Source organism: Dasypus novemcinctus, chromosome 13, assembly GCF_030445035.2.
Source record: "Dasypus novemcinctus isolate mDasNov1 chromosome 13, mDasNov1.1.hap2, whole genome shotgun sequence".
NCBI lineage: Eukaryota > Metazoa > Chordata > Mammalia > Cingulata > Dasypodidae > Dasypus > Dasypus novemcinctus.
The window spans coordinates 62,137,224-62,161,597 of record NC_080685.1 but is presented as its reverse complement, the minus strand read 5'-3'; the positions used below and the strand labels follow the sequence as shown (position 1 = coordinate 62,161,597).

The window sequence follows — 24,374 nt, the reverse complement described above, 5'->3', positions numbered from 1 at the left end:
TTTTATGAATTTCTTCTGTTTGGTTTTATAGTCAGCTGTGGACCCTAAAAGTTTTTTAGAGCAGAAAACTTAAAGGAACATCTCTTCTCTGTGAGACTATGGAAAATGCAAAAATACAGTTGTGTTCTATGGCTCCCTGTTTTTACTATACTAATCCCAAGTCAAAGCAAATACTACTCCCCCTCCCCGCCTCCGCCAAATACCTAATGATTGTAGAACAATTTGTAGTTCCTTAGGGCCCATTCACAATGACTTTCTCATTTAATAGTCTTCACAACTAACAAAGGAGATAGATATTGTTATTAATATCCTCCTTTCAGATGTGAAAACAGAAGTTAAGTGAAAGTAAGTGACTTTCCCAAGGTCAGAGAGCTAGAAAACAGAGTAGCTGGGATTTAATCTTCCTAGTCTAGATGATGAGACCAGGTATGGACTTTGGATTTGGATGGACTTTGGCTTATAGTCTCCCATTACAATTTACTAGCTGATTTTGATGAAATTATTTCTTCTAAGACTCATGGGGTAAGGATTAGATGAAATAGTGCAAGTAAAGCACTTAGTTTGGGGTCTCACATATAGCACAGATACAATAAATGTTAGTTATTTACCCAATCAGCAGACAAGTACCTTAAGATCAGGACCCCTATTTCCCTTAGTATATCAGGCAATGTCCATCTCCCCTGCCCACCCATCTCCAGTTCTATCACCACCACCACCAGGCAGGCAACACAAAGAGGAGCATCTTAAAAAGGATACAGTTTCCAAACAAGGTGAGTACAATGAAATAGATGGCTGACCACATGCCTGAGCTGACCCCACCCTGGGAGCGAATTCCATTGTACATCACCTCATTCCAGTCCTCGCCTGTCAGGATCTACATGGAGGAAACAACAGGCAGATCAGGGACCTGGGCTGGTTGAGAAAATGGGGCTAACTATAAAGGGCAGTGTTCTTGGCTTAGGTCTTTTCCATCTACCTCCTTGCTTGACCATCCTACCAGAGAGAAGAAAAACAACACTTTCATGCATAGTCATAAACTTCCTTTTGATATGAAAGAGAATTTTAGGCACTGAAAATGTTAGGGAAGAAAAGAAAGCTATGATTCCTCCAACCGCAGAGTAGCCTTAACCTCCAGCTTTGCCAGCCCAGGTGGAAATCACACACACAGGCGAGGTGGGAGCTCTTGGCCAGAATAGCCCAGAGCTGCCAGAGGAAGCCTGGGTTCTGGTTTAGCCTCTGATTCTGGCTAAAAAGTGTTTTTCTTTAAGATACCACTAATTGTGAGTTTGTCCTATGATTTAAAAAGCTTTGGGAGGAGTGACAAAGATACCTCATTAAATGGACACATAGATTAAAAGATGCTCCCAGATTTCAGAAAAGTATAAAAGTGATTTGTGACTGAAAGTCTGAGACTTGGTATCTCCTACAACCTCACAAGTGAAGGTGGATGGCCAATGACATAATCACAATAAAGCTCTTTTAATATATTCTGGTAGGAGTCTGGAGAGGAAAAACAGGGTTCTCCTAACATTTAAGACACCACCACCTTGTAGTGTGTAGTCCAAGAGACCTCTGTAACAGTGTTTTGACTGTCAGATGGCTTCATACCTGGAATACAGTCATGATGGCTGCAGGGAAGGTGTCAAAGTTTGCTGAAGGGGTCCCATCATTAAAATTAAACCTAAAAAGGAAATTCAGAGAGAAGAAAGGGATGAAAAATCTCACACAGGAAGTATCCCCTTCCCAAGATTACACACTTTGCATCATTTCTTTTCCCCTTTCTCTATAGCCCCCTCTTCTCTACTTTTCCCCAGTTCCATGTAACTTTATAAAGATGACATTAGTGACTTCTACTGATGGACTATGCACTTCGAAGGGTGCCAGAAATAAAAAGGGTTGATCCTCAGTTGCCTGGCTCCATGCTGTACATTTCAAAGACAATTCCAAAAGGACAAGTCCTGGGAATAAGAATTCTGTATAGTCTAAAAGGTTTAAAAGCAGAGACGTTTGTTCCACAGATGGATTCAGTGGTAGATTTGGGCCAAGAATAAGAGGAAACAAAATGGTAGCATGATGATCAAACTAATGACCCCAGAGCTCATAGGCTAAAGACTGGGTTTTCAGGCACAGCACTGAACAGCTCATTTGGATAGAAAGCTCTGTGGTGCTTACCTGCCTCCAAACAGCTGCATTCCTAGGAGAGCAAAGACAACAATGAAGAGGAAGAGGAGGAAGAGCAAACTGATGATAGACTTCATGGAACTCATCAAGGAAACCACCAGATTCCGTAGGGATGCCCAATATCTATAATAAACCCAGACGATACAGTTGTGAACACTAAGGGCTGAGTCATCCTCAAGTCCAGCTGGGCATCTGCCTGGGGGATCTATGAAATAAGCTGCATTTGTAAACTTGTAGGCAGTGGAGATAGCAGCAATATGTGCTTCCTTTGGACATGTGGCACAGGATCTGGCATTATAGATATTTTTCTGGTTTGATCTTTAGAGGAGAAGAAGCTGAAGAATGGAGGGGCAGGGTTTGGGGTGGGGAAGCGAAACATGTGGTAAGGGGTCTTTGGAGATGGGAACAGAAATACAACAAGGGAGAGAGGAGGTCCAAATTCTGATCACTTACTTGGTTACTTTAAATATTCTTAGAAGCCGGAGAGCTCGCAAGACACTGATTCCAAAAGATGTACCAGGTCTGAAAATTGCCCAGACTACTTCAAAGATACTGCCCACAGTGACCTGAAGAAGCCAAATCCAGTCACGGTGAGAGCAGGAGGAAAAAGAGAAAAAGAAAGGAACACCCTGGGATTCAGCACAAAACAAACACTCTCAGTGGGCAATGGTGAAACTCAAACTCTCTCCTCCCACTCAGCCCTCACTCTCACTTCAGATAGGGCGACCCATTTGTGAAGCTTGTCTCATTAAAATGAGACTCTGCCACCATCCTCTCGACTGTTCTCCATTTCTCTCGGTAACTTTAATCTTTCATACTGAAGACTGGTTTTCTGACTCCTGTCCCGTCCTGAGTGAAAACTACAACAGTCAATCACATGGCTCCATGCTGTACAAGTTCGGCAGCCATGACTCTTCTTACATCGTAACACTAAGAACAAACAGATAAAGGCATGCTACCCAAAACTGGGAAACCAATTTGAATTAAGACAGGTTGTGTTCTCATACAAAATCTCTGAGACAAAATCCACATTCTCTCATTGTCCTAGTCTTTGGTGCTAACAAGAATGTTTTGGACAACTATATATTAAAAATCTTTCAGTCATTCAGGCCTCATATACCCCAATGTGATGGTATAGAAAATACTAATTTTAAAATAAAATTCAACTTATTCTTTGTTTTCATTATGTATTTATTGAATGTCTACTATGTTCCAGACAGTGTGCTAGGAGAATTAATGAAAATTAATCCTCATAGCAACCCTGAAAACTATTTGTCATTATTTCCAACTTGAACATGAGGAAGCTAAGGTTAAAATGGTCTTTCACTGGCTCTTATGCCTGAAAATTGCCTGTACCCAGAACCATATGTTCCAAGTTAAATTGCAGATTGGCAAGTACTCAAAATCTTTAGCACCTAACTGAAGATTTGGCAGAAAAGAAGTGGGTTTGGCAGGAAGAGAAGTGGTTCAGGAACCCAAAGTTCTGCGGCCTAGTTCTGCTGCTAACTAGCTATATGACCTAACATGAGTCGGCCTCTAGTTACTCATGTGTAAACAGAAAGGCTACCCCTCCCCCCCCGCCCTTTTTTCTCCTTTAAGGTACCAGGGACCAGGTATTGAACACAGGACCTCACATATGGGAAGTCAGCCCTCAACCATAGAGCCACACTGGCTTCCCTGAGACCTCCCACATGGGAGGTGGGTGCTCAATGAACACATCCACTTCCAAAAAGCTAACTCTTGATAACATAATAGAGTTGTATAGGACTCTTGTAAGGGAGCAGAGAAGGAAAAAAAAAAAAAATGTTGGCAATATACAAATGTATATACCATTATTATTTGTAAATTGGAGAGCTGTGTGAAACACTGTGGGGATTTGAAGTATGTGTGTGTGTGTGTGTGTACGAGGGTATATCTGGATTATTTTCTCAGTTTTAAATTGAACTAGAAAACAAACATATATATATATATTTAATACACAAGTATATATATATATATATACATTTAATACATTTCTCTTTCGAATCAAATCACCTTCTGAAAATTCAAGTCCTCCACCCCCACCCCCCACCAGGCTTCTATGAAAGAGAAGTGATTTGGAATTCTGGCTATGGCTGTATTTGTTTTTTAAAAATTCATAGAGCTGTACACTTAAGACATGCACACTCTACAGTATATATGTTACACTTTAATAAACAATTTTTTTAAAAAGCTTAGAAAACCCAAACAAACCCCTCTGGCTAGGATTCACTCCCTCCTGAGCTCTCCTAGTCTTATCTAGTCTCCTTTTATAGATTCTGATGGCAATGCTTCATGCTGAGTAATGGAACAAGCTGCTTATCTAAAACTTTGGCATATCAACATGAAGCAGAAGGATGGGCAGGTTTCCCAACACTTACCCCAAAATCAAAGCAGTTGAATGAAGAGTGAAAATAAAGGCGAGGCCCCATGCCATACATCTTCAGGGACATTTCCAAGAGGAAAAGTCCCAGAAACAAAAATTCTGCATAGTCTGAAAGCATTAAAAGCAGAAACATTTGTTCCACAGATGGTGTGTACTCTTCCACTCCCCATCCTAACGGACCCCCCACGGGCACAGAGGAGCACCCAGCGACACGAGACACAAGCAGGACCCACACAACTGGGAAGGCTGTCGATGACTGTCAGGTCAGTGCAGGGCCAAGTCTCAGGATGTCTGAACACTCTGGCCTGGGGTGAGTTCTAGGAACACTCAACAGATCAGCCTTGTTCTCTTTCAGCAGGTGGGTCTGTCACTGGCCTTTATAGGGTAGACAGTTCCCAGGGGAGAAAGAAAGTGCTTTACTGTGGCTTTGATGAAAGAGCTGAACCCTTCTCAATTGCCCTAGCCCTGACAGACTCCGGGCTCCGCTCACACTCAGAGGCAGCCTCACCCAGAGCTGACCTGCAAGTTTCCTTTCTGGTCTAGTTGAGATGTCCACTGCTCCCAATAACTTTCTTCACTGTGACTCCAGAGGGAACTAGCGGAAGGCCTTATATTATCCAAGATATAACACCATCTTGTTGACTCATCAGCAAAGATTTGTTTGAGACAATCTGGTCTCCTGAGGACAGCTCTGACCTCCCTCAGTATTCCCCTAAGGTAAGGTAAAGAGGCAGAGCTCTGGGCTGCCTGAACCACTGCCAGGCCTTGCATTAAGTCTTGTCCTCTTATAGCCACACTCCAGTCAAGCAGTCCCATAGGAAGGGCCACCAGCCACAGTTCACTTACAGAGGAGGTGGGTGAGCCAGGGGGGCTGGTTGTGATGGACGATGGCCACGCAGGCAGTGTTGAGAGCCACAAGGCTCAGCACAATCCAGTAAAACACCTGGGACTTCACCATGTGGCGAATAGAGATGCGCAGCAGCCTTTCCTTGTGCCGGAAATAGGAGGCCCCGTCTACCTTTGTACTTTTGATACTCGCTCGGGCAAGGGGTGTGCCTGGTGGGCAGAGAAATAAGAAGAATGAGGAGCAAAATTTCCTGTGATCCCCTGGCATGACAAGAGACAGTCAAAGGGCTGGGTGGGCAGCTTCAGTCCCCGGACTAGAGACCACCTCACTGCAGGCCTGGGGAATCCCCATGTTGCAGCCCAAGTCGTTTCCACAAGCAGAGATCCCTGTTTTTCCTGTCTGGACATTATTGGTTTTAGGAAATTGACAGATTTCCTGCACGACACCAAGCAAACACCAAGCATTTTGAATCCTAATGGGATCCTGTTTATATTTGTAACAGATTGGACTTTTCTCTGGCCTTTCCTTTTAAATATGCTTCAGACACTGGAATCTGCCGCATTTGTGATATTTCTACAGCTGGCAGCATAAAGCAGCAGTGAGCTCTGTAAATCCTTTCTACTTTTAAGTATGAAGTGAGAACTTTCCCTTTTCTGGGAAGGAAAAACCTGCCATCGACCAGAATCTCTATGAGAACCTGGGCTAGAACACCAGTCATGTTTAAGGGTTGTCAGTAGGAATTATTTAATGTCACACAATGGAAGCATTTGGGTATTAGTGAATTAAGCAAATGACTTCCAATTCTTTAATCCGGGCCACTGGTCTAAGAAGCAAGAGGTTCTCAGGATCCTTTTGAACAATATTCCAACATGGGTTCTCTTTATCACACCCAGGAGCTACATCTACAATCTACATCTTCCAAAGGGACACATCTGCCAAAACTGAAGAACCTGGATTAGATTTTTAGCTCAGAACTCCTTGTTTTATCTGAGCACCATTCCCGCCCTGGTCCAGTTTTTTCTGTAAATCATTGTCATCTAGAGTCACATCTTCCCTGATTACATCCTCAAGGTATGGATTCTTTGGATTTTCTTCCCTCTGTAGGCAGGGGAGGTACTTCTCAAAAGCAGGTTCTTCCCTTTTATGGAAGATTCAGAGAAGGAAAAGAAGCTCTAACTGTTTCTACTCACCCACAGAAGAGATATCAACACAGTGTTCATCACTGGAATCTCGGGTCATGGCTTCTGTCCGGCTCCTTTTGATTGTTGCCCTTCGAAGCACTAACCAGTGAAGGGGAAAGGCCAGTGAGAGGCCACCAGGACAACCAGATCGTTCTGGTCAAGACTTTAAGGCAAGAGGCCTTGGGCTAGATGCCTGTGACACAGGCACTTGCCTTAATACCTGAGCTTGTTATAGAAATTGAGGTCGTCTAGGAAACATGAGTCCCTTGCTCTGAAGTGCCCTCTGGAATCCAAGGGCTGGAGAATCACTGCTAGAGCTTCTCTAAATGCAGTAGGTAAGTACTCCTTATCTATTTGTCCTGGCTCTTCATCAACAGTGCTACGTCCTGGTCACGGAAGTGGTCCCAAGATGACCCCCACACATTTTAAAAGAAAATCCCTTTATCTACCATTAGTTATGAGGTGCCCTTCTCAATGCACATTATTCATCACACGCCCTGGAACAAAGCAACTCTTGGATTCCATTTCCACCACTTTAAAGGCATTTACATCTGTGACTCAATTCCCTTCATTTTAAAGCATGAGGGATTTTATGGCAGATTTTCATCTCAAATCCCAGAGTGCCTCTTTTTTGATCAAAAGAAATTGCCACTGTTTAAAGACGGGACAAATGCAGATGGAGGATGTTGGAGCACCCCCTTACCTTCTAAGGCCGATGTTCCAGCATTTTTATTTTCCTCAGCAAGCATGACTTCCTCTGTAGGGAAACAAATGGTTTAGTAAATTATCTGTAAATGCCAAATGATTTTGCAAAATGAAAATCCCTCAGGGACTGCTCTGGCTCCAGGGCAACAGGGAGAGAGCAAAGAGTTCAGAGCTGGTCACAGGCACCAGCACTGGAAAGAAATGAAGGGTCACAGAAGGAGCTCTGGGGAGGGCACATAAGGACAGAAGGGAGTCTGCAATGAGGGGCCCTGAGGGATGGTGGGGGGAATTCAGCTTTGTGTGTGATACACTTGTTCCAGGGACACCCAGAGGGGAGAGAAAGAAGTGATCAATTTTGAATGAAAATGTCCTAAATTGATACGAATGAAAAATTTCCATTTGTTTTTTTTTTTCTTCTTCCACCACTTTCCTGTCTTTCCTAACCCCTTGAGGCTTTTCCTAGCAATAGGAGTTCCTCAGTTTCTCTGCTGTGTCCTAACATCTCCCCCCATGTTTTGGGGTCTATCTTGTTTGCTTTTTTGAAGAGGGATAGGGGAAGATGGCTGATGGCCCTCAAGGGAGGAGCGGGGCTCGCGGGCTTGCCTCCTCCAGTCCCCACCACCTCCACCCTGCCTTGGTTGAGCACAGCTTGAGCCAAAGACGCCTGGCCCCAGGCTCCGGCTCTTCCCATGTGGTCTCTCAAGGAGCAGCCATGTATTCCACAGAGGTCTCATCATCAGAGAGACGTTATTTCCTACCAAAATTGGTTGGAATGAGCCTCACTAGCATCCCTCCAAATGTCCCTACAAAAGAGCCCCTCCATTCCACACTGGGTGGGTCCTGAGTGCTGTGGATGGTTCTGACCCCATCTCTCTTAGCCCAAAGGCCCAGGAGCTAGAGGCCTAAGCCACCTCCTACAGATCTCGGCTGCTGGGACAAAAGCTTGTGGCAGAGCCTATTAAACAATGTTTTAATGTAAGCACTTGTAACAAGTAAAAGGACAAGCAGGAGAGGGCAAAGCCATTACCATAATTCCACCTGCCTATAAAACTGAGAGTAAATAACATATTCCCCAGGGAGGGGACCATTTTGAGACTTGGATTTACTGCACAGGATGGCCATTGTACCAAATCATAAACGCTTAGCTTCCTTCTTTAAGTACAGCCTCTGGCAAAACTCTAAGTTAACAGGTCAAATGTTATTGGTGGGGTGCTCCTTTATGCAGACATAGAGGGTTTTTAAGTCATTTTATAGCACATGTTCAGAGGGCATCATTTTAAAACGAGGTACTTGTTTAAAATACCTCATAGCAGCAACATGAATTGCCTCAGTCAAGGAGTTGCTTTTTCTCTGCACGGTATCTGGGCTTTGCGGGGGCCAGATCTGAGGACCTTCAAGGTAGAGCCAGAGGGTGTGGTGCTGCCAACTACCTCTGGAAAGTCTTCAAGGGCTCTGGATATGCCGAAACCGCCCCCGCCCCCACCCCGATGCCTTTTGCCAAGTTCGCTTTCGAACTTGAGCGTCTTTCCAGGGAAATGTAACCCATATGTCTCTGATTCACTCACACTCCATTTGTAAAGGGAAGGGCCAGGAAGCACAATCTGACGTCGCTGTGCGTCTTTTTTCTTAGAAGGAGGAGAAAGCTGTCTTTGCCAACTGGAAGAAAGTGATGCCTTGGGATTTTGTATGAATTTGAAAAGCAGAGCCACAAGGAGCCACGAGCTGCACTGCCTGTCCTTGTGAGGTGGTAGGGCCAGCCAGCAGGCTCTTTCGGCTCCACTGCCAGCTTGCTTGATGGCCTGTCAGACAGTGCCTCCACTGAGGAAGCCAAGACCGGGCTGCCTGCCTGGCCCAGAGGCAAATCTGCTCATGGTTAAGGCTGAGTTACCATTCTGGGAAGAAGTAGGGAGGATTCATGTTCACCATCCCCCCGACACCCCCTCCCTGCCTCATAACAACCGTGGAGGAGAAAGGGGGAAATGCAAGCACAGTCACCGCACAGGGCTCACACTCAGAGGCAGCAAGAAAATGCGAATAGTCCCCAAAAGGCAAGGTTTCTATCTGGCTTTGAAATGGTACCTTTGATCACACCTGTACTCTTTCCCTCCTTATAATCAAAAGTTGACTGCAGACCTTAGAGAGAGCTTTTGTGTTTTGGTAGTAGGATTAAGAGTCATGGTGTCATTCCAAAGCTTCTACAAAGAAGAAGGCTTGGGCAATTCAGCACTGACTCATACTCCAAACTTTCCCTGGCAGTGCTCACATTTATGCTATGCTTTCTACCAGGAACACAGAAAAGATGCTGACTGCCATATGCATTCTTTTTCATTAAAAAAAATTACTCTTTGTTCAGGAAGAAAATGAAGATATATAACACCAACGCAATGTACCTTTAAAATAATAAAGAAACAAAATGCATGCTTTTTACTGACAAATATGGGGTGATGGATGCTCTCATAAGGAGCCAAGGCAAAGTAGAATCTAGCGACTGTGGATTGATGAAATCATGATAGGTTTGTACTGACTTTCACAGCTGGCAAAGAACTATTCCCGAGGCTGAACCACAGGGTGGGGAACTGATGATAGCTGAGGACTTTGGAAACAACTGGTTCTAACCATTGGCTATTGCACAGATTATTGCAACCACCTCCCTGCTTCTTGCCTTGCCCTCCTACAGTTTATGCTCCATGCAGCAAACAAGTGATCCTTTAAAACCTTAAACCAGAGCATGTCACTCTTCTGCTCAAAACCCCCAAGGGTTCATGCCTCCCTCAGAGTAAAATCCAAAGTCTTTACAATGACCCATGAGGGCCTACATGATCTGCTGCCCAGTCCCCCTATCCTCCCTTGGATCTTGTCTCCTGCTCACTCCATCTCCTGTTCCATCAGCACTCCTGGTGAGCTCCCGCACCAGGGCCTTGGTCCTGGGATGCTCCACCCCAGGCCTTCTTCCCCTGGCTAACTCTCTGGTCTCCCTCAAGTCTCCCTGGAAATGGGCCTACCCTGACCACCCGATTTAAAACAGCAACCCACCCCATACCCCAGAACCCCACTTTGACCTATTTTGCCATTGTACTTATCACCTTATAACATACGCTGAAAGTTACTTGTTTATTGCTTATTGCTGCCTTCCCCAATTAGATGGCAAGTTTCCCAAGCTCATTGTGTTGGTGGTCACTTTTATTCATTCTTACATCCCTAGTGTCTAGAACAGGGCCCAGCGCAAAGTAAACACTCAATGTTTGTTGAAGAAATGTTGTTTTGTAATATAGTGTCACCAGCACAACTTCAGCTCTGGGAAGATCACCTTGCCAAAATGCCTGCCCCTTGAAAGGTCTTTGGGAGAAGGAGCCCAGGAGGAAGAAAGCAGACAAAGCATCCAGAGCTTTGTCTTCTCAGTCTAGGTGACCCCTTTGAATGGAAGCACCAGGGAGAGAGGTGCTTGCCGGTCTGTGCAGGGCGCAGCCGCTCAGCGCCTCCTCCAGCCGCCTTACCTGCTTTGTCTATCCAGGCACGGTAGCCATTCAACTCACGCTCGATCTGCTGCTGACGCCGCAGTTTCATGAAAGCTCTTCGGTTCTCTACTCTCTCTCTCTCTTTGGCAAATTCTCTGTGGACAAGAAAGAGGGTCACTGGGTTTGGATAGTGCCGTGACTAAGAGAAATGGTGAAGCAAATAAAAGAGAGTGATTGGGTAGACATTTTTGTATGCCCATTTCCCCTTTTTTGTCCCTGGCTGCAACTATGATCTCCTTAAACTGCTGCACAGGAAAGCACTTCATTCAGCACCAAGCAGGAAGTCCTTCCAGATGAGCTTCATTCCACTCAGCACTGACACCCCCTGCTTGCTCTATTTGGAAAGGTCCTTGCTTAGCCATGACTTCTGACATACTTGCTTTCAAAATGCAGTCTTCCATTTCCCTAGTCACAATATATGCCTTTAACTGAGGGGCACAGCTGCCCTTTATGCTTTTAATAAAAACAGTGATTAGTGTATATTGACCAATTATTATGTTCGGGCTGTCACCGAGAATCAATGATACAGATGACCTGAAGGACTGACATGCTGCCTGAAGGTGGCTGGAGTGGGTTAAATAAGCAATAAATTGGGGAGCAGACGTAGCTCAAGTGGTTGAGCACCTGCTTCCCACGTAAGAGGTTCCCGTACCTCCGAAAAACAAACAAACAACAAAACCAATTCTCATTTGGGAGTGGATGTAGCTCAGTGACTGAGTGCCTGCTTCCCATGCATAAGGTCCTGGGTTCACTCCTCATTATCTCCTAATTAAAGAGAGAGAAAAAAGAAAGCAAGTGACAAAGGAAGGGCACATGGCTCCAGAAGAAGATAAGGTGGGACAGAGCTGGGGGAAAGGGAATGGGAACAGGTAAAGGGAAAACCAGGGTACAGGTCAGGAAGAAGACAAAGTCCAGACAGACACAGGGACCAAGGCCACTCTATGGCACAAGAGGAAGAGAAGGGTAAAGCCCCATGGGAAAAAGAAGAGGGGAGAGGGATGGGGGCTCCCTGGAAGAAAGGAAGATGATAAAATTTAATGGGCGAGCAAATGGGAATAAAAAAAAAATTCATTTGCTAATAGGTCCTCCCAGAAATCACCTCTGTGAGTGCCCTTCTCACCACTAAACACCCTTCCAGGCTAGAACACCCCCTTGCCCTCCATTCATGGCTTAGGTCCTCTTTCTGCCCTGGAAGCAGTTCCATTTATACATGGATATCCCCATAAACAAACAGTTGAAGCATGAACATGGGGGTGCTGGCAGTTCCCTTCCATGTCCAGGGAGGAAGAAATGAGCCAGGGGCTGAGGGAAGTGCCCCAGCCACAAGGCAGGAGGGAGGGGGAGACACTGGTTGGCCATGACGCAGAGAGATACCCGCTTGCCCCTCACATGGCCATCTTGCCCAGATAGAGTGGGCTTCCTCGGGCACAGGCAACTGCTCACAAGGTTTACAGTCAGGGCGAGGGCAAGAGGCCCAAGCATACAGGAAGGAGAAATGTATTCTCCTGGGCTTAATTGCACGTTCAGAGGCTTTTAGTAAAGGTGATGTGAGAGGGGGAAGTGAAAATGAGGAGTGACCAGGGCCAATGAAGGTCAGGGTAACAAAATTCAAATCCTGGGGTGCTTCCTTTCCTTACCTTCCTTTCTGGCCACCAGCAATGAACAGGTAACAAGGTGCTAGCTTGGTCCATGGCCTTGCCATCTACCAAAGTTCTCACCTTTGGCTCTTTGGCTTCTTTCTATTCCTCATATCCAATTAGTGCCATTGTTCTGTTGGTTCTATCTTCAAAAGAGCCTTTGAATCCAGCCTTTCTCTTCATCCCCATTGCCAGAGTCTCAGTCTGGGACCTCAGCCTCTCCTGGTTGGACTACTGCAAAAGCTACCTAACTGGACTCTTAATAACCATCTTCTTCCCTTCATTTTATCCATCTCACAATAGCATTCTATTTCTAATGACTACATTGGATCTTATCACTTCCAAACTTAGAACACAACAGTAATGAGCAATATTTGCAGAACACTTTCCAGTTTACCAAGCACCATCATACAGTTTGTTGATTTAATCTTTGCAACAATTTTGAAAAGAAGGTAGAACAGGTAGTCCTCAATTTCAAAGTTAAACACCCAGACATTATGTGTCTCCTGATGGAGGAACACACACCCCTAGGATGTATTCTTGACATAAAGGTCAAATCCAAATATGATCAAACCTTTAGATCTCACTTCCAATTTACAGGAAACACAGAAGATAAGAAAATATTCCACCACAACATAGAAATGCAATTTGCAAAATTCAGACTTGAGAAATTTCACAACACCAACGACTTGGTTCCTTCAAAGCTAGAAAGCTAAAGACATATTTTCCAGACTCCCTTCAAGCTAGGATTCCAGATAGATTTAATTTCACCAATCAGATGCACCCATGAGACCCTCAATCAGAACTGACTTAAATGGGAAGAGAAGTTCTGCTGGTGGCTTCCTGACCCCTAAACTGTTGTTAAGGGGTGTAATTCTGGAACCAGCAGCTGGGATGGCAGTGTCCCTGTTGTGACAGAGGCAGCAAATTCCCTCAGAGGTCAGACTCTGGGATTGCTGTGGAGTTATTTCGGGAGGTCTAGTCAAAAGTCTGTTCCTTGCCCCCTTCATCCCCCATGATTTTGTAAGTCCCTCATACCCTATATTAAATTCCTTTCTACTTTAAAAAAATTAAGTACTTGTTAGAGTTCAAGTAAGAAATAGAACTAGGATTGGAACCCAGTCTGTCTCTCTAAGAACCCATGTTCTTCATACTCTCCGATATCCACCTAGCCCAGGGGAACTATCTTTTCATATGTATATATATTGGTTTGAAAAAACAAAAAAACTGTGTGAGAATCCAGGAAGGTTAATTAAGGAGATAATATTTTCACTAAGACCTTGAGAAAGAAGTAGAATTTAACCAGCCTATGACCAAAGAATACAATTATCCTGTGGCATACAGTGCTTGCATTACCATCAACATCCCCATTTTCCAGCTCAGAAAAAAAGAAACTAAGGAAGTGGCTCTTTGAGAGGACAAACGTCCAAGGACAAATAAATAATAGGAGAAACCATGACTCTCATTTTCTAAATTCCATCTTCTTTCTACTCTATGACCCAGCCTCCTTGACAACTTCCTCCACCAGCTGCTGAAGGAAGGACGCTCAACATGGCCTTCAAAGTCTTTGATAATCTGAACCTAACTCTCCTCTTGAAACCTCATCTCCCACATTTCCCATTCAGCCCCTGCCTGAGGCCCACCACAGCCCAGACTTCAACCAGAGCATGCTGCTCAATTGTTCCTGAAAATGTAGTACAACTTTTCAAGACTTATTTAGGCTGCTTCTTTGTGTGGATTCTCTTGTCATCTAATAGCCTGTCAAAATCCTTCTTTACGACCAGGTTGAAATGTTACCTCTTCTACTTAGTTTTCCTAGTCTTCCAGCCCCCGTTGTACCTTTCCCTTAGGGCTTATCTTACAGTCAGCCCTGTGTTGAGATAGCAGATGTGACTGTTTCTGCCTCTACCTGACCTTTGTGTGGAAATATAGCACCTTACTCATCATTGCCCACTTATCTCAAAGAGGCCTGGTACATGGTATATGTTCAATAGATTTTTTTAAAATGAAAAATATCAGGCTGACTGTAAGCACACTGCTACTCTGCCCTGGTTCCCAAAGGGTTAAATGATGGAGTTCTCCATCTCTGCATGCACCCAAAGGGAGCCAGGTGAGCTAGTCGAAATGCAGTATTTCCAAGGAATTCCTGGACACCGCCACCACAGTTTCTCTTTGTTGAGTTTCATTAAAATCTCTGTGGAATTTGTCTTTGAAACATAAAGTGTGCCATCTCATCTGGTCCCCAGAATGACCATGTAGCTTGGTTTCCAGTTTGACAGGCCAACAAATCCCAGTCTAATCTCTCTGTGTATTTGGAAATTTTCTGGCTCTAATCTCACCAGCTGGCTTCCCAGCTCTCCTCTGCCACTGCAGGCCTCCATTCTTCCTATCCTTCCACTTGGCACCTTAGCTGAAACTCATAGGCTCAGAGCCCAAACAAATCAGGCCTCATCTTTTTAAAAATTTCTTGGCTAAAAGAAGTAAAGCTGGGAACTTGCACAGGTGGGGATACTTCTTAAGCAGCTCCTGCTCCTGAGTGGAGGAGAAAGAGGCTGAATGTGTGGCCCTTTTTTATTAAGCAGTTGATATAGCAAGGAACCTTTTCTGTTTTTTTCCTGGGGTGTCTCAAGCAGAAAATCTGGGCACCTGTCTCTTTAGCAAAACTTCTCATTCTCTCTTTTGCTGTCATAATTGCTTATCCCCATATCTTAAAACTGACTAGTCTGCAGACTCCTTGAGGGCAAGTTAATGCCGCATCATATCACATCCTAATGAGGACCTAGGGAGCTTAACACAGCGCCTTGCATTGGTAGAAGGTATCTGGAGAAACAAATACATAGATTAAGGAAATAAAATATTAAGAGTAGCTAATATTCATAACACATTCATGGAAACTTTAATTTATCAGTCATTTACAGGAAAATTATTTCATTTGCATTTACAAAAAACTGGGAGATCCAGAAGGTTTCCTTACTTGCCCAAAGCCCCTTAAGTAGCAAGAGGCAGACTCGGGATTCAAACCAATTTCTTCCATTCCAGACTAAGTGCTGTTTCCACAATGCCTAGAAATGTCTTCCATGCTATCTAGAAGGCAATCTTTCATATCTACAGAAGAGATTTGGTTGCACTCCAATGTTAGGGAAAATAAGCACATAAAAACAGAGTTGTCTTTTCTTTTCTTTTTTTAAAGGGACTGTCCTTTCCATTGAGACAGAAGCACCATTGCTCTGTGTTGTGTTAACACAAGGGCCTAGAATAAATTTCACAACATTAGTCAAACTGGTTATGTCCTACTTGATTTTGTGTCCATATCATTGTCACCATTTATTCATATGCATACTGCATTCTGAAGAGAACAAGGGCAAACAGAATTCAAATCTATTTATTACCTGGCAAAAAAAAGTGAATATTCTAACTTGGCTTCAATCTGCCCACCAGGCTCATGAGTATATACCTAACTCAGGCCTGGAAAAGGGAAGCATGTTGGAAAGTACATGTTCTACCCCCTGGACCCGCTCTCTTCCCTGAGGACCTGAAAAATGTCTCCTCTTCACAGACGATCCTGAGGCTCCTGGTGATTCTTTTCCAAAGGCTACAAAGGAAAAGCTTAGGATGTCCTCACTCTGTGACTCAGATGGCCACTGCCAAACTGCCTATTGAAGAGTACCTCTAAGAGTGGCCACCTGATCATCTCAATGTATCCACCTCCTCGGAGCAGGAAACAGAAATTTATAAGGGAGAAATCTGATTTACATTGGTTCCTAAGGCCTCTTGACACTGGCCTGTGGCTTAAGGGAGGAGAATCTGTGACCAGCTCCTTTTCACTGCTCCATTCAGAATTTCTACACCCATAGAGGTAAAGAAGTCAGGATGGGATGCATCTAGATTTTAGAATTCCAAACAAGGGGGCAAAAAGAAATCCCTGTGTGATATAGCAGGGGTACTACAAGGTCTTTTCTCTGAGCTAGGTATCTTCGTTTTCTTCTGCAGCTAATACTTTGGGCAATAACCTCTCAGTCTCAGTTCCCTCATCAAACAGTTAGCGTTAGGAGGACACGGAACAACCCTCTGCTCACTGCTGGAAGCAGGAACAAATCTGGCGTATGCTGGGCATCGTGACTGAATTGACTGAATTCTTGTAAGAGATTGTGTCATGGACAAAAATCCAAAATGGGTTCCACTGTTGGTACCTCTCCTTACCCAATTCTGTTATTCAGATTTTAGGCTCTTTTTTTTTTTTCTGGGAGGATAGCCTGCAGTACCCCTGATGAAGCAATGCCCCCCTACAGTAAAGTGAGGTGAGTTAGAGTCGACCCTGGAGGAGGCTTTATTCTGGTTCCCACAAAAGTATGCGTGATTTGCTTCCTAGAGGAAAGCTAGTCTCCTTGCACTGCATAGTGAAGCACAATTTTCTTCTCTCCTTTTAGTCAATGAATTTACATATGTGACTGTTTTTGTTTTCTGGCAGTTTGCATGAGATGCACAATTTGTAAAAATACAAATATTCAGACATAGCCAAAATTATATTATGCTCAAGAAGTAGAAGAATCATATAGATAATCTCAGACATATAAAACCCAAACATCTATCTTGTGTGACTGGGGACATGTGGGTGTTGAAGGCAGAGTTGTCTTCTGAATAATCTTTAGGTTAATATTGAAATTGATTTACAGTTCATGAAGTTATGGGCCTACTAAGGAGCCATTGAGATGGGTAATTTGCAAAGTGGCTAATTTGTATATTAATAAATGAAAGTGACTGGCGTTAGCCCAGAGGGTGAGGCGAAGGGTTTTGGTCATTCATATTTCTAAAATTTCTTACAAGGTTTCTAACTCTTGGGGACGAAAAGCGAGATTCGCTGAAGCCTTGCTCCGGCCTGAAATTCCTATCCATGTTATATCACCTCAGAGTCACAGAACAAATGACAGTATCTATATTTATCTAGTGAGGGAGATGTTCTGTTGGGTTGGCAGTGGCAAGAAACCCTCTGTTGGAAGACTCTCTGGCTCCGGTTTTAGCCTCCAGCTCCAGACCCCTCCTCCTGAGACAGTAGACACAGAGCTTTGTTTGTGGATGCAGAGGCCCTCACTGCTGTCATGGCAACCAAAACAAAGACAAAGCCCGCCAGGATGGGCTGGCCTGTGCAACTCAACGGTCTGTTTACCCACACTCCTGTACACACTCGTATGCTGCATCACACATATCGGCATGGACAAACACGTGCTCACACTGGCACGCAGAAGCATATGTAGACGGGCTTTGCAAGCACACTAATGGCCGCGTTCATTTTGAGAGTCCATATTTGCAGAGGGCTTTGCTACCTTCCAGGCAGCCTTGCCGCTGTTCCTGTACGATGTTTGCTTCAGGAACGAGGACCCTGGGTTAGGCATCAAGATACAATTCCTCAACCTTAAATGTTCTAAAACCAACAGAGAAATTGGTAGAAAGTCAGATAGGCAACTGTGTGTTGAGAAGAGTTTAATTTCAGTCCCATCAGAAGATGGGCTGGGGGGTAGGGGCTAAGACTGCCTTTTGGTGCTCTTATGGGCCTGGAGAACATCTTCCTCCCATTTTTCAGAGGAACAAACATAATCCTGGAGAAGGTAAACACCTTACTGAAGGTCACACAGTTCAGCAGTATTACAGTTATTTAAGCATTATACCTTGACTTGTTCCAGAAAGGATTTAAGGAGACTTAGGGTGTCAACACATAAAGGCCAAAACAGCTTTAAATTCCCACCCAGTGTTGATTCTAATAAGCAGGATACAGACACTCAGGTGTCATATTGTACTGTAGCGCTCCTCCACAGAGATCAGGAGCTTTGGGAGGGGTTCCTCTAATGTGGTAAAAGCAAATAACTGGCCTTACATGCAATGCTGTAACCTATACCTCACCCTGCACCCAAAAGTCATGAAAGAAAGAAAACAGCTTAGACTCAGAGACCAGAGGAGCAGGTAGAGCAGCACTGATATATCACTGTCCAAGCCCAGCCTTTTATGTACAAGGAAACTAAGGCAAAGAGAAGCCAGGCAATTTACCTGTCCAAGGTCTACAGCATGTGGTAGCTGATCAGGGAGTATCACGTAGAGCTCCAAGTTCCAGAGCCAGTGCTATTCTACGTCTTCATGACATAGGAGTTATGGGGACTCAAAGGAGGCTCATTCTTTTAGGATGGCTTGTTTTTCTCTTCTGATATTGAAATCTGGTTCGTTTGCTTATTTGAATGGTTTCAGTCAAAGGCCAGGCAATTAACGAAAAGGAGATGATGAAGGAGCTGGAATATGTTTCCTGTTTGCTTTTTGCTTTTTTTAACCCTGAAGTCAGCTTAATAGAGTGTTAAAGAATGATGATTAACAGTTCTGGAGTTGGACACACCTGGGATTGACCCCTGGCTCCATCACTGTGTGATCTGGGGCAAGTTCTTAACCTCTCTGAGTCTGTTTCCTTGTTTTAAAATGGGACTAAAACCACACCCATCTCAGAGAATTGTTGTAAGGATTAAATTAAATAATGGATGGAAAGTGCAAAGTATAGTGTCTGGCACACAGCAGGTGCTCCGAGCGGTCATCATTAGTACTATGGACACTCCTGAGAGTGTATCTTATTACAGATAATCTATTATCAAGCTTTCATTCAACCTCTAAAAACTATTGAGTGCCTACAATATGGAAGTTCTAGAACATGGGGGTACAGTAGCAAACCTAACAGCAAAATTCTTGCCCCCAGGAAGCCTAAAATCTAGTGAAGCTCACAAGAGTTAAACAAGATATATAAGCACAGTATAAAATATGCTATATACTAATAAGTGCAAGGCCCAGAAAGGCCTCACTGAGCAGAATTTTTGAGAAAAGACAGAGAGGTGTGAGGGAGTATGCCCTGCGATATATCCAGGGAAGAACAGTCTGGCAAGAAGCAATGGTCAGGGCAGGAACAGAGCCGCGAGGCCGAAAGCAGGCCTGCGGGAGCTTCTGCGGCACAGAAAGGGACCAACGTGGCTGGTGGAGACCGAGTAAAAGGGAAACGAGCGCCATGAGGCCAGTGTGGGGAACAGACCGCCTGGAGGTAGAGATAGTGGAGGGCCGGAGAGACCCTACAGAGATTTGTCTTCTACTTGGTATAAGCAGGAAACCATTAGCAGGGTTTCATCAGAGGAATACATGACCTTTCTAAAGTTTCAAGCTTTACATTCTTAAAGAATGTCTCTGGTTTTCCTGTTGAGAATAGAGTGACGAGGGTGTGGGGTGGAAGCAGGGAGACCTTGCAGGTTAGAGGCGGTGGGGGCCTTGGCCCGACTGAGGAATGGAGACGCTGAGAAATACCAGGGGCCTGGGTATTGTGACGGTGGAGCTAATAGGAGTGTAAGAGAGGAGTGAGTCAATGATGACCCCAAGGCTTTTAGTTTAAGCAACTGGGAGGATGAAATTAAATGAATGGAGATGGAAAAGGTGCTGGAACAGGTTTTGGGGGAAGATCAGGAGTCTGCTGTGTACCTGAGTTTGAGATGTCTATTAGAAAACTGAGTAGGCAGCCAGATATCTTGACCCACTTATATTGAAAATTGTTGGGTTCCAAAGCGCCAATTCTTTGTTATCCATCACTTCAAGAATGACACACTGAATTAAATACATTCATCCTGGACTGACTCCACCACCTTTCCTTCTTCTCTCCTGCTGGCATGTGCTAGGAAGATGTTAACTGATTTTTCAGCAAAACAAAATCAAGAAATCACTGTTGCTATTGCTCCAAATAAAATTCAAAATAAAACAAAAAATAAACATGAATATTCTTGAATGCCATGCTGTTTCATTCCAACTACTTCATCATTCCTTTCCACAAGCTGGGGTGATCAGGAAACAGCAGGCACCCTGAAGACTGAAAGGTTATGAATCGAATTCTCCCAGGTTTGTCCTCACGACCTTTTAAGAAGGGAACGAGGGGAATGCCCATTTATTCTATTTTGCAGATGGGATAAACGAAGGCCAAAGAGTCAAAGTGATGTACTGAAGGGCAGAGTTTATCAAGCAGAATTCAGCTCTCCTTCCTTCATTTAATTATCCATTAGTCTGTGTCACCTCGTTTTGGCACACGGCTCTATGAAGGCATGAACTCAGAGGCACGCATGTTGCTTTCTTTCTCTATCTGCACATAATAGTGTATGTTTCAGTCACAATATTTCAGTGGGTTGAAAGCCTGTGGAGCAGGAAGAATGAGCCATGGGGAAGTGAGCATTTCATATTCTTCTTTCTATTCCTCTTAGACCCCCCACCACACTCTAATTACGGTATGAAAGAGGCATCTTGACAACGAACAAATGGCTGTGTTCTTTTAAAAGACACATTTTCCTCTGAGAAGTGGCATCAACTCCCTCCCCGAAAGTTTCAGAGGCACCTGAGGAGTGGGTGTGCCCACGTTCCAGGCAGTGACTGAGAGTTTATTAGCCAGGTTGAGTCTTCACACACTTAAGACTGTGTGGGCATTTTTCTCCTTTGTAAAAATCTTGCAATTTCCCATAATCCTTTGTTTAAATCCCCTGATAATTTAAACATTAAAGATTCCTTTCAGGAAGATAAAATCTCCTGGTTTAACAACAAAAGATTCTCCCCCTTTCCTAGCAGATCAGCTTAAAACAAATCCTTTCTTATGCTTTTTGGTGGAAGAAGTGGAACCAAGATATGGCCCAAGGTTAAGAGAAAGAGAATGGTGTGAGTGAGGAAAGAAGCAGAAGCCTGAAGAAAAACAGCCCGAAAGAGCCTAATGAGGAAAGACTCCTGAAGAGAGGGGAAGAAATGTAGAAACTTGGGGTAGTAGGCTAGTGCTGAACAGGCCTGTCCACTCATTATCCTTTAAATGTTCCCATGATGGGATGGTTAAGAGTTTTCATTATGCATCCACTCATGTATGCATTCAGGGCATAGTAGAATGCCCCTCATATGTAATTCCATTTTTTCAGACAAAAAAAATCAAGGCTTAGAGTAGCACCTAGACTTGCCCCAAATCACACAATCCATTCTAGAAGTAGCTGTACCTCAACAATTTCCCATTTCTTGTGTTGTAATTGCCCTCTTACATGTGACCCTACTATGCTGTGAACTCTGGGAGGACAAGGGACTGAGCGATTGCTGCTGCTCCACTTCTCTCCAACTCCACTGCTACCGTCCTCATCCACTCTGATATCACCTATTGCCTCAATGTTTCCTACCTTCAGTAGCCTCCCTAACTGTCTTCTATTTCCACCCTTGCCCCAATCCCCCTATGTTTCTCACAGCAACCAGTCTGAAACCGTGAAATAAGTCATGTCACCCCCCTCCGTAAAACTCTCCACTGGTTCCTCACTGTTAAAATCAAAGCACTTCACTTTGGCCTGCAAGATCCTCCATGGATCTGACCCTTGTCTGTGTCCTTGGCTTTGGGCAGGCCTTCCCTGATCACAAATTCAAATTAACAACTCTACTACCTACCTTACTACATTAACCTGTTTCATTTAATCAATAGTACTTATCACTAAAAAAGCTACTTTATTCAAATATTTTGTCTGTCCACAAGAATGTAAGCTAGGGCTCTCTTATGCTATGGTTACCTATGGTATCCTACGGTTACCATTAGGTCCTCAGTGGGCAAAAGAGTTCCTGGTGCTCAGAAAGAACTCAATGTATATGAATATTGAATGAATGTATCAAAGCAACAGAACATTCAGAATTATATATTCCTTCCTCAGGATGTCACCTGTATAAGTCATGACCACTGCAGGCCATATCTTCAGTAATGTGGTCCATCCCTCTACCTCCAAGAATTATGCCTCAATCAAGCCAATCTGAAAAAAAGTTGTGCATCTTTTCTTTGACACTTTATATGAACTTCCAAAACCATTCTGAAACTTTAAAGCATCTTCATGATATGAAATTCTTCAGTATATTCAGCTTAAATACTTTCTGCTACAATTGAGGCTTTATGCCTTCAGAGCCTCAACTAAGTTGATGGTTATCACTTTTTATCTAGAAGTCTTTCTTAAATTGAGGATATGTGATAAATCACCAATTCCTTTAGCCTGTCTTTAACCTGGTTCCTCATTAAAATGCAATTATTACTTCATTGAAAATGTCAGTGCCTATTAGAGGTAAATACTATGAAAGCAAGTGATGTACAAAGATGTTCTCCTCCTAAAAGGTTGGCTTATGGTGGGTATTTTGTATTTTGGACTGTTCTAATCAGGACTCAAAAACAATAGGAAAAAAACTGAAGTGACAAAATATCATACAAGATAATTAAACCTGTGGTATAGTACAAGAACTGGGTTTGGAGTAGTTTTGAATCATAGACTATGGGCAAGTCATTGGAGGTCTTTCAGGCTCCATTTCCTAATAAATGGCATTGATAAAAATACCAGCCTCACTCGGCTATTGTGTCAATGGGTTCACATAAGCAAAGGCACTTATAGTACCTCACCTTCAATACATGTGAGTTAAACCCAAATTTGAAACCATAAAGTAGCTGTCCTCTTAAAGTCCAAAGTATTATGAATGGATAATTCTTGTTAATTTATCACCTTGGATTATTAATTCAAATAGACATTTGAGTCAAGGAGAATATAAATACACACTGAAAAGGAAGGTGACATTCAGAGAGGAGAAAAGCTTATCTTCTTACAAAGTCTGTGACTGAGCATTTGTCCACTGACTACTTCTCAACTCTAACTGCTCACACCTCATAGGCTTTAAAATAATTCTGCTACCTTTAGAAGGAGCATTTTTAAATACAGTTTTTGGTGAGGATTTCTTCATAGAAGACTCCAGAATTTGGACATGCATGTACATAAAAGCATTAGCAAAGGAACTGACAGCTTGGACCATAATCTCCAGCCAGCATGATTTACAAGAAATATCAAAGTTCTTCCCCTACCAAAGTTCATTCTTATGTATTTACATTCAGCAGAAGGGAAAACCTTCCTTCAGAGTAGACCTGCTTCTCCCAGAGCAGTACCACTCATTGTATGGTCCGTGCACTGATGCTCACCTACAAACTGTTAAAAGTCCTTGATAAGAAGAATTCAGAAATTGAAAGCACTTTGTGGACATAGATGCTGTATGTCTTCACTCTGCCCTACTCTGAGGAGCTTAGGGGAGAGAGCCACAGGAGGCACTGAATTCACATTCTCACTGTGTACAAGGAGGAAATTTACATTGCCCCCACATTCTCAAATGGTAGTTACTAGAAACAGATGCCCACTAAAATCACTAATGTATAACAGTGTAAATAAGTCATATTCTTTTGCAAGTAAACAGGCTCTGCTAATAATGATCATTTTTCTCATATATCTTGCATCCAAACATTGCAATGAATTCTAAGTTCAAGTTAAAATATTATTTCTTTCCACATCTTTATTCTTCTGAAAACATATCTTATCTGAAAATATTATCTGTGAATACATGTAGATATATCCACAACCAGGAAAATGTACATGCACGCATATGGGTATACACATACACTTGTGTGTACCCAGAGCCCCACTTACAGGAAGGCTGACACCTGAAAAGAAAGATCATGTCAACATTTTTTTCCCAGAAGTTTACTGACTACTTTGTAATAATGCCTCCTATCAGAAAACTACTTAGTACAGGCCTTACTTCTGAAGGGGTAATTAGATAGGATTTGGATAAAAATTTTGTTTAGGTATGAAATAAGATAGCGTTTCTTATGATATAACTATATTTCCATCTAACATTGATGGAAAAATCATTGTATTTTATAGAGAATCTGCAAAGGCAATGAACTAACTTCTACTTCTGGCAGAAATGGTGCAAGAGTGTTCTGAAATACTTTACACAAAATACCAGGATGTTGGATAAATTACAATAAGCATTAGTTACAGTAGTTAATGCATTACTAAGCTTTCAGGAAAGTAAAAG

At 43.3% G+C, this 24,374-nt stretch overlaps 1 protein-coding gene across 1 annotated transcript in view; it reads right to left on the bottom strand.

The window, feature by feature from the left end:
- CACNA1E (calcium voltage-gated channel subunit alpha1 E) overlaps positions 1 to 24,374 on the bottom strand; it is a 439,591-nt gene that overhangs the window by 83,008 nt on the left and 332,209 nt on the right. Inside the window, exons 9-17 of the mRNA XM_004461851.3 lie at positions 10,813 to 10,928; positions 7,317 to 7,370; positions 6,623 to 6,712; positions 5,432 to 5,641; positions 4,581 to 4,693; positions 2,635 to 2,747; positions 2,173 to 2,304; positions 1,609 to 1,681; positions 757 to 874 (exon numbers count right to left, since the gene is read on the bottom strand). Of these exons, the coding sequence (XP_004461908.2) occupies positions 757 to 874; positions 1,609 to 1,681; positions 2,173 to 2,304; positions 2,635 to 2,747; positions 4,581 to 4,693; positions 5,432 to 5,641; positions 6,623 to 6,712; positions 7,317 to 7,370; positions 10,813 to 10,928 (1,019 nt within the window). The remainder of the gene's footprint in view (positions 1 to 756; positions 875 to 1,608; positions 1,682 to 2,172; positions 2,305 to 2,634; positions 2,748 to 4,580; positions 4,694 to 5,431; positions 5,642 to 6,622; positions 6,713 to 7,316; positions 7,371 to 10,812; positions 10,929 to 24,374) is intronic.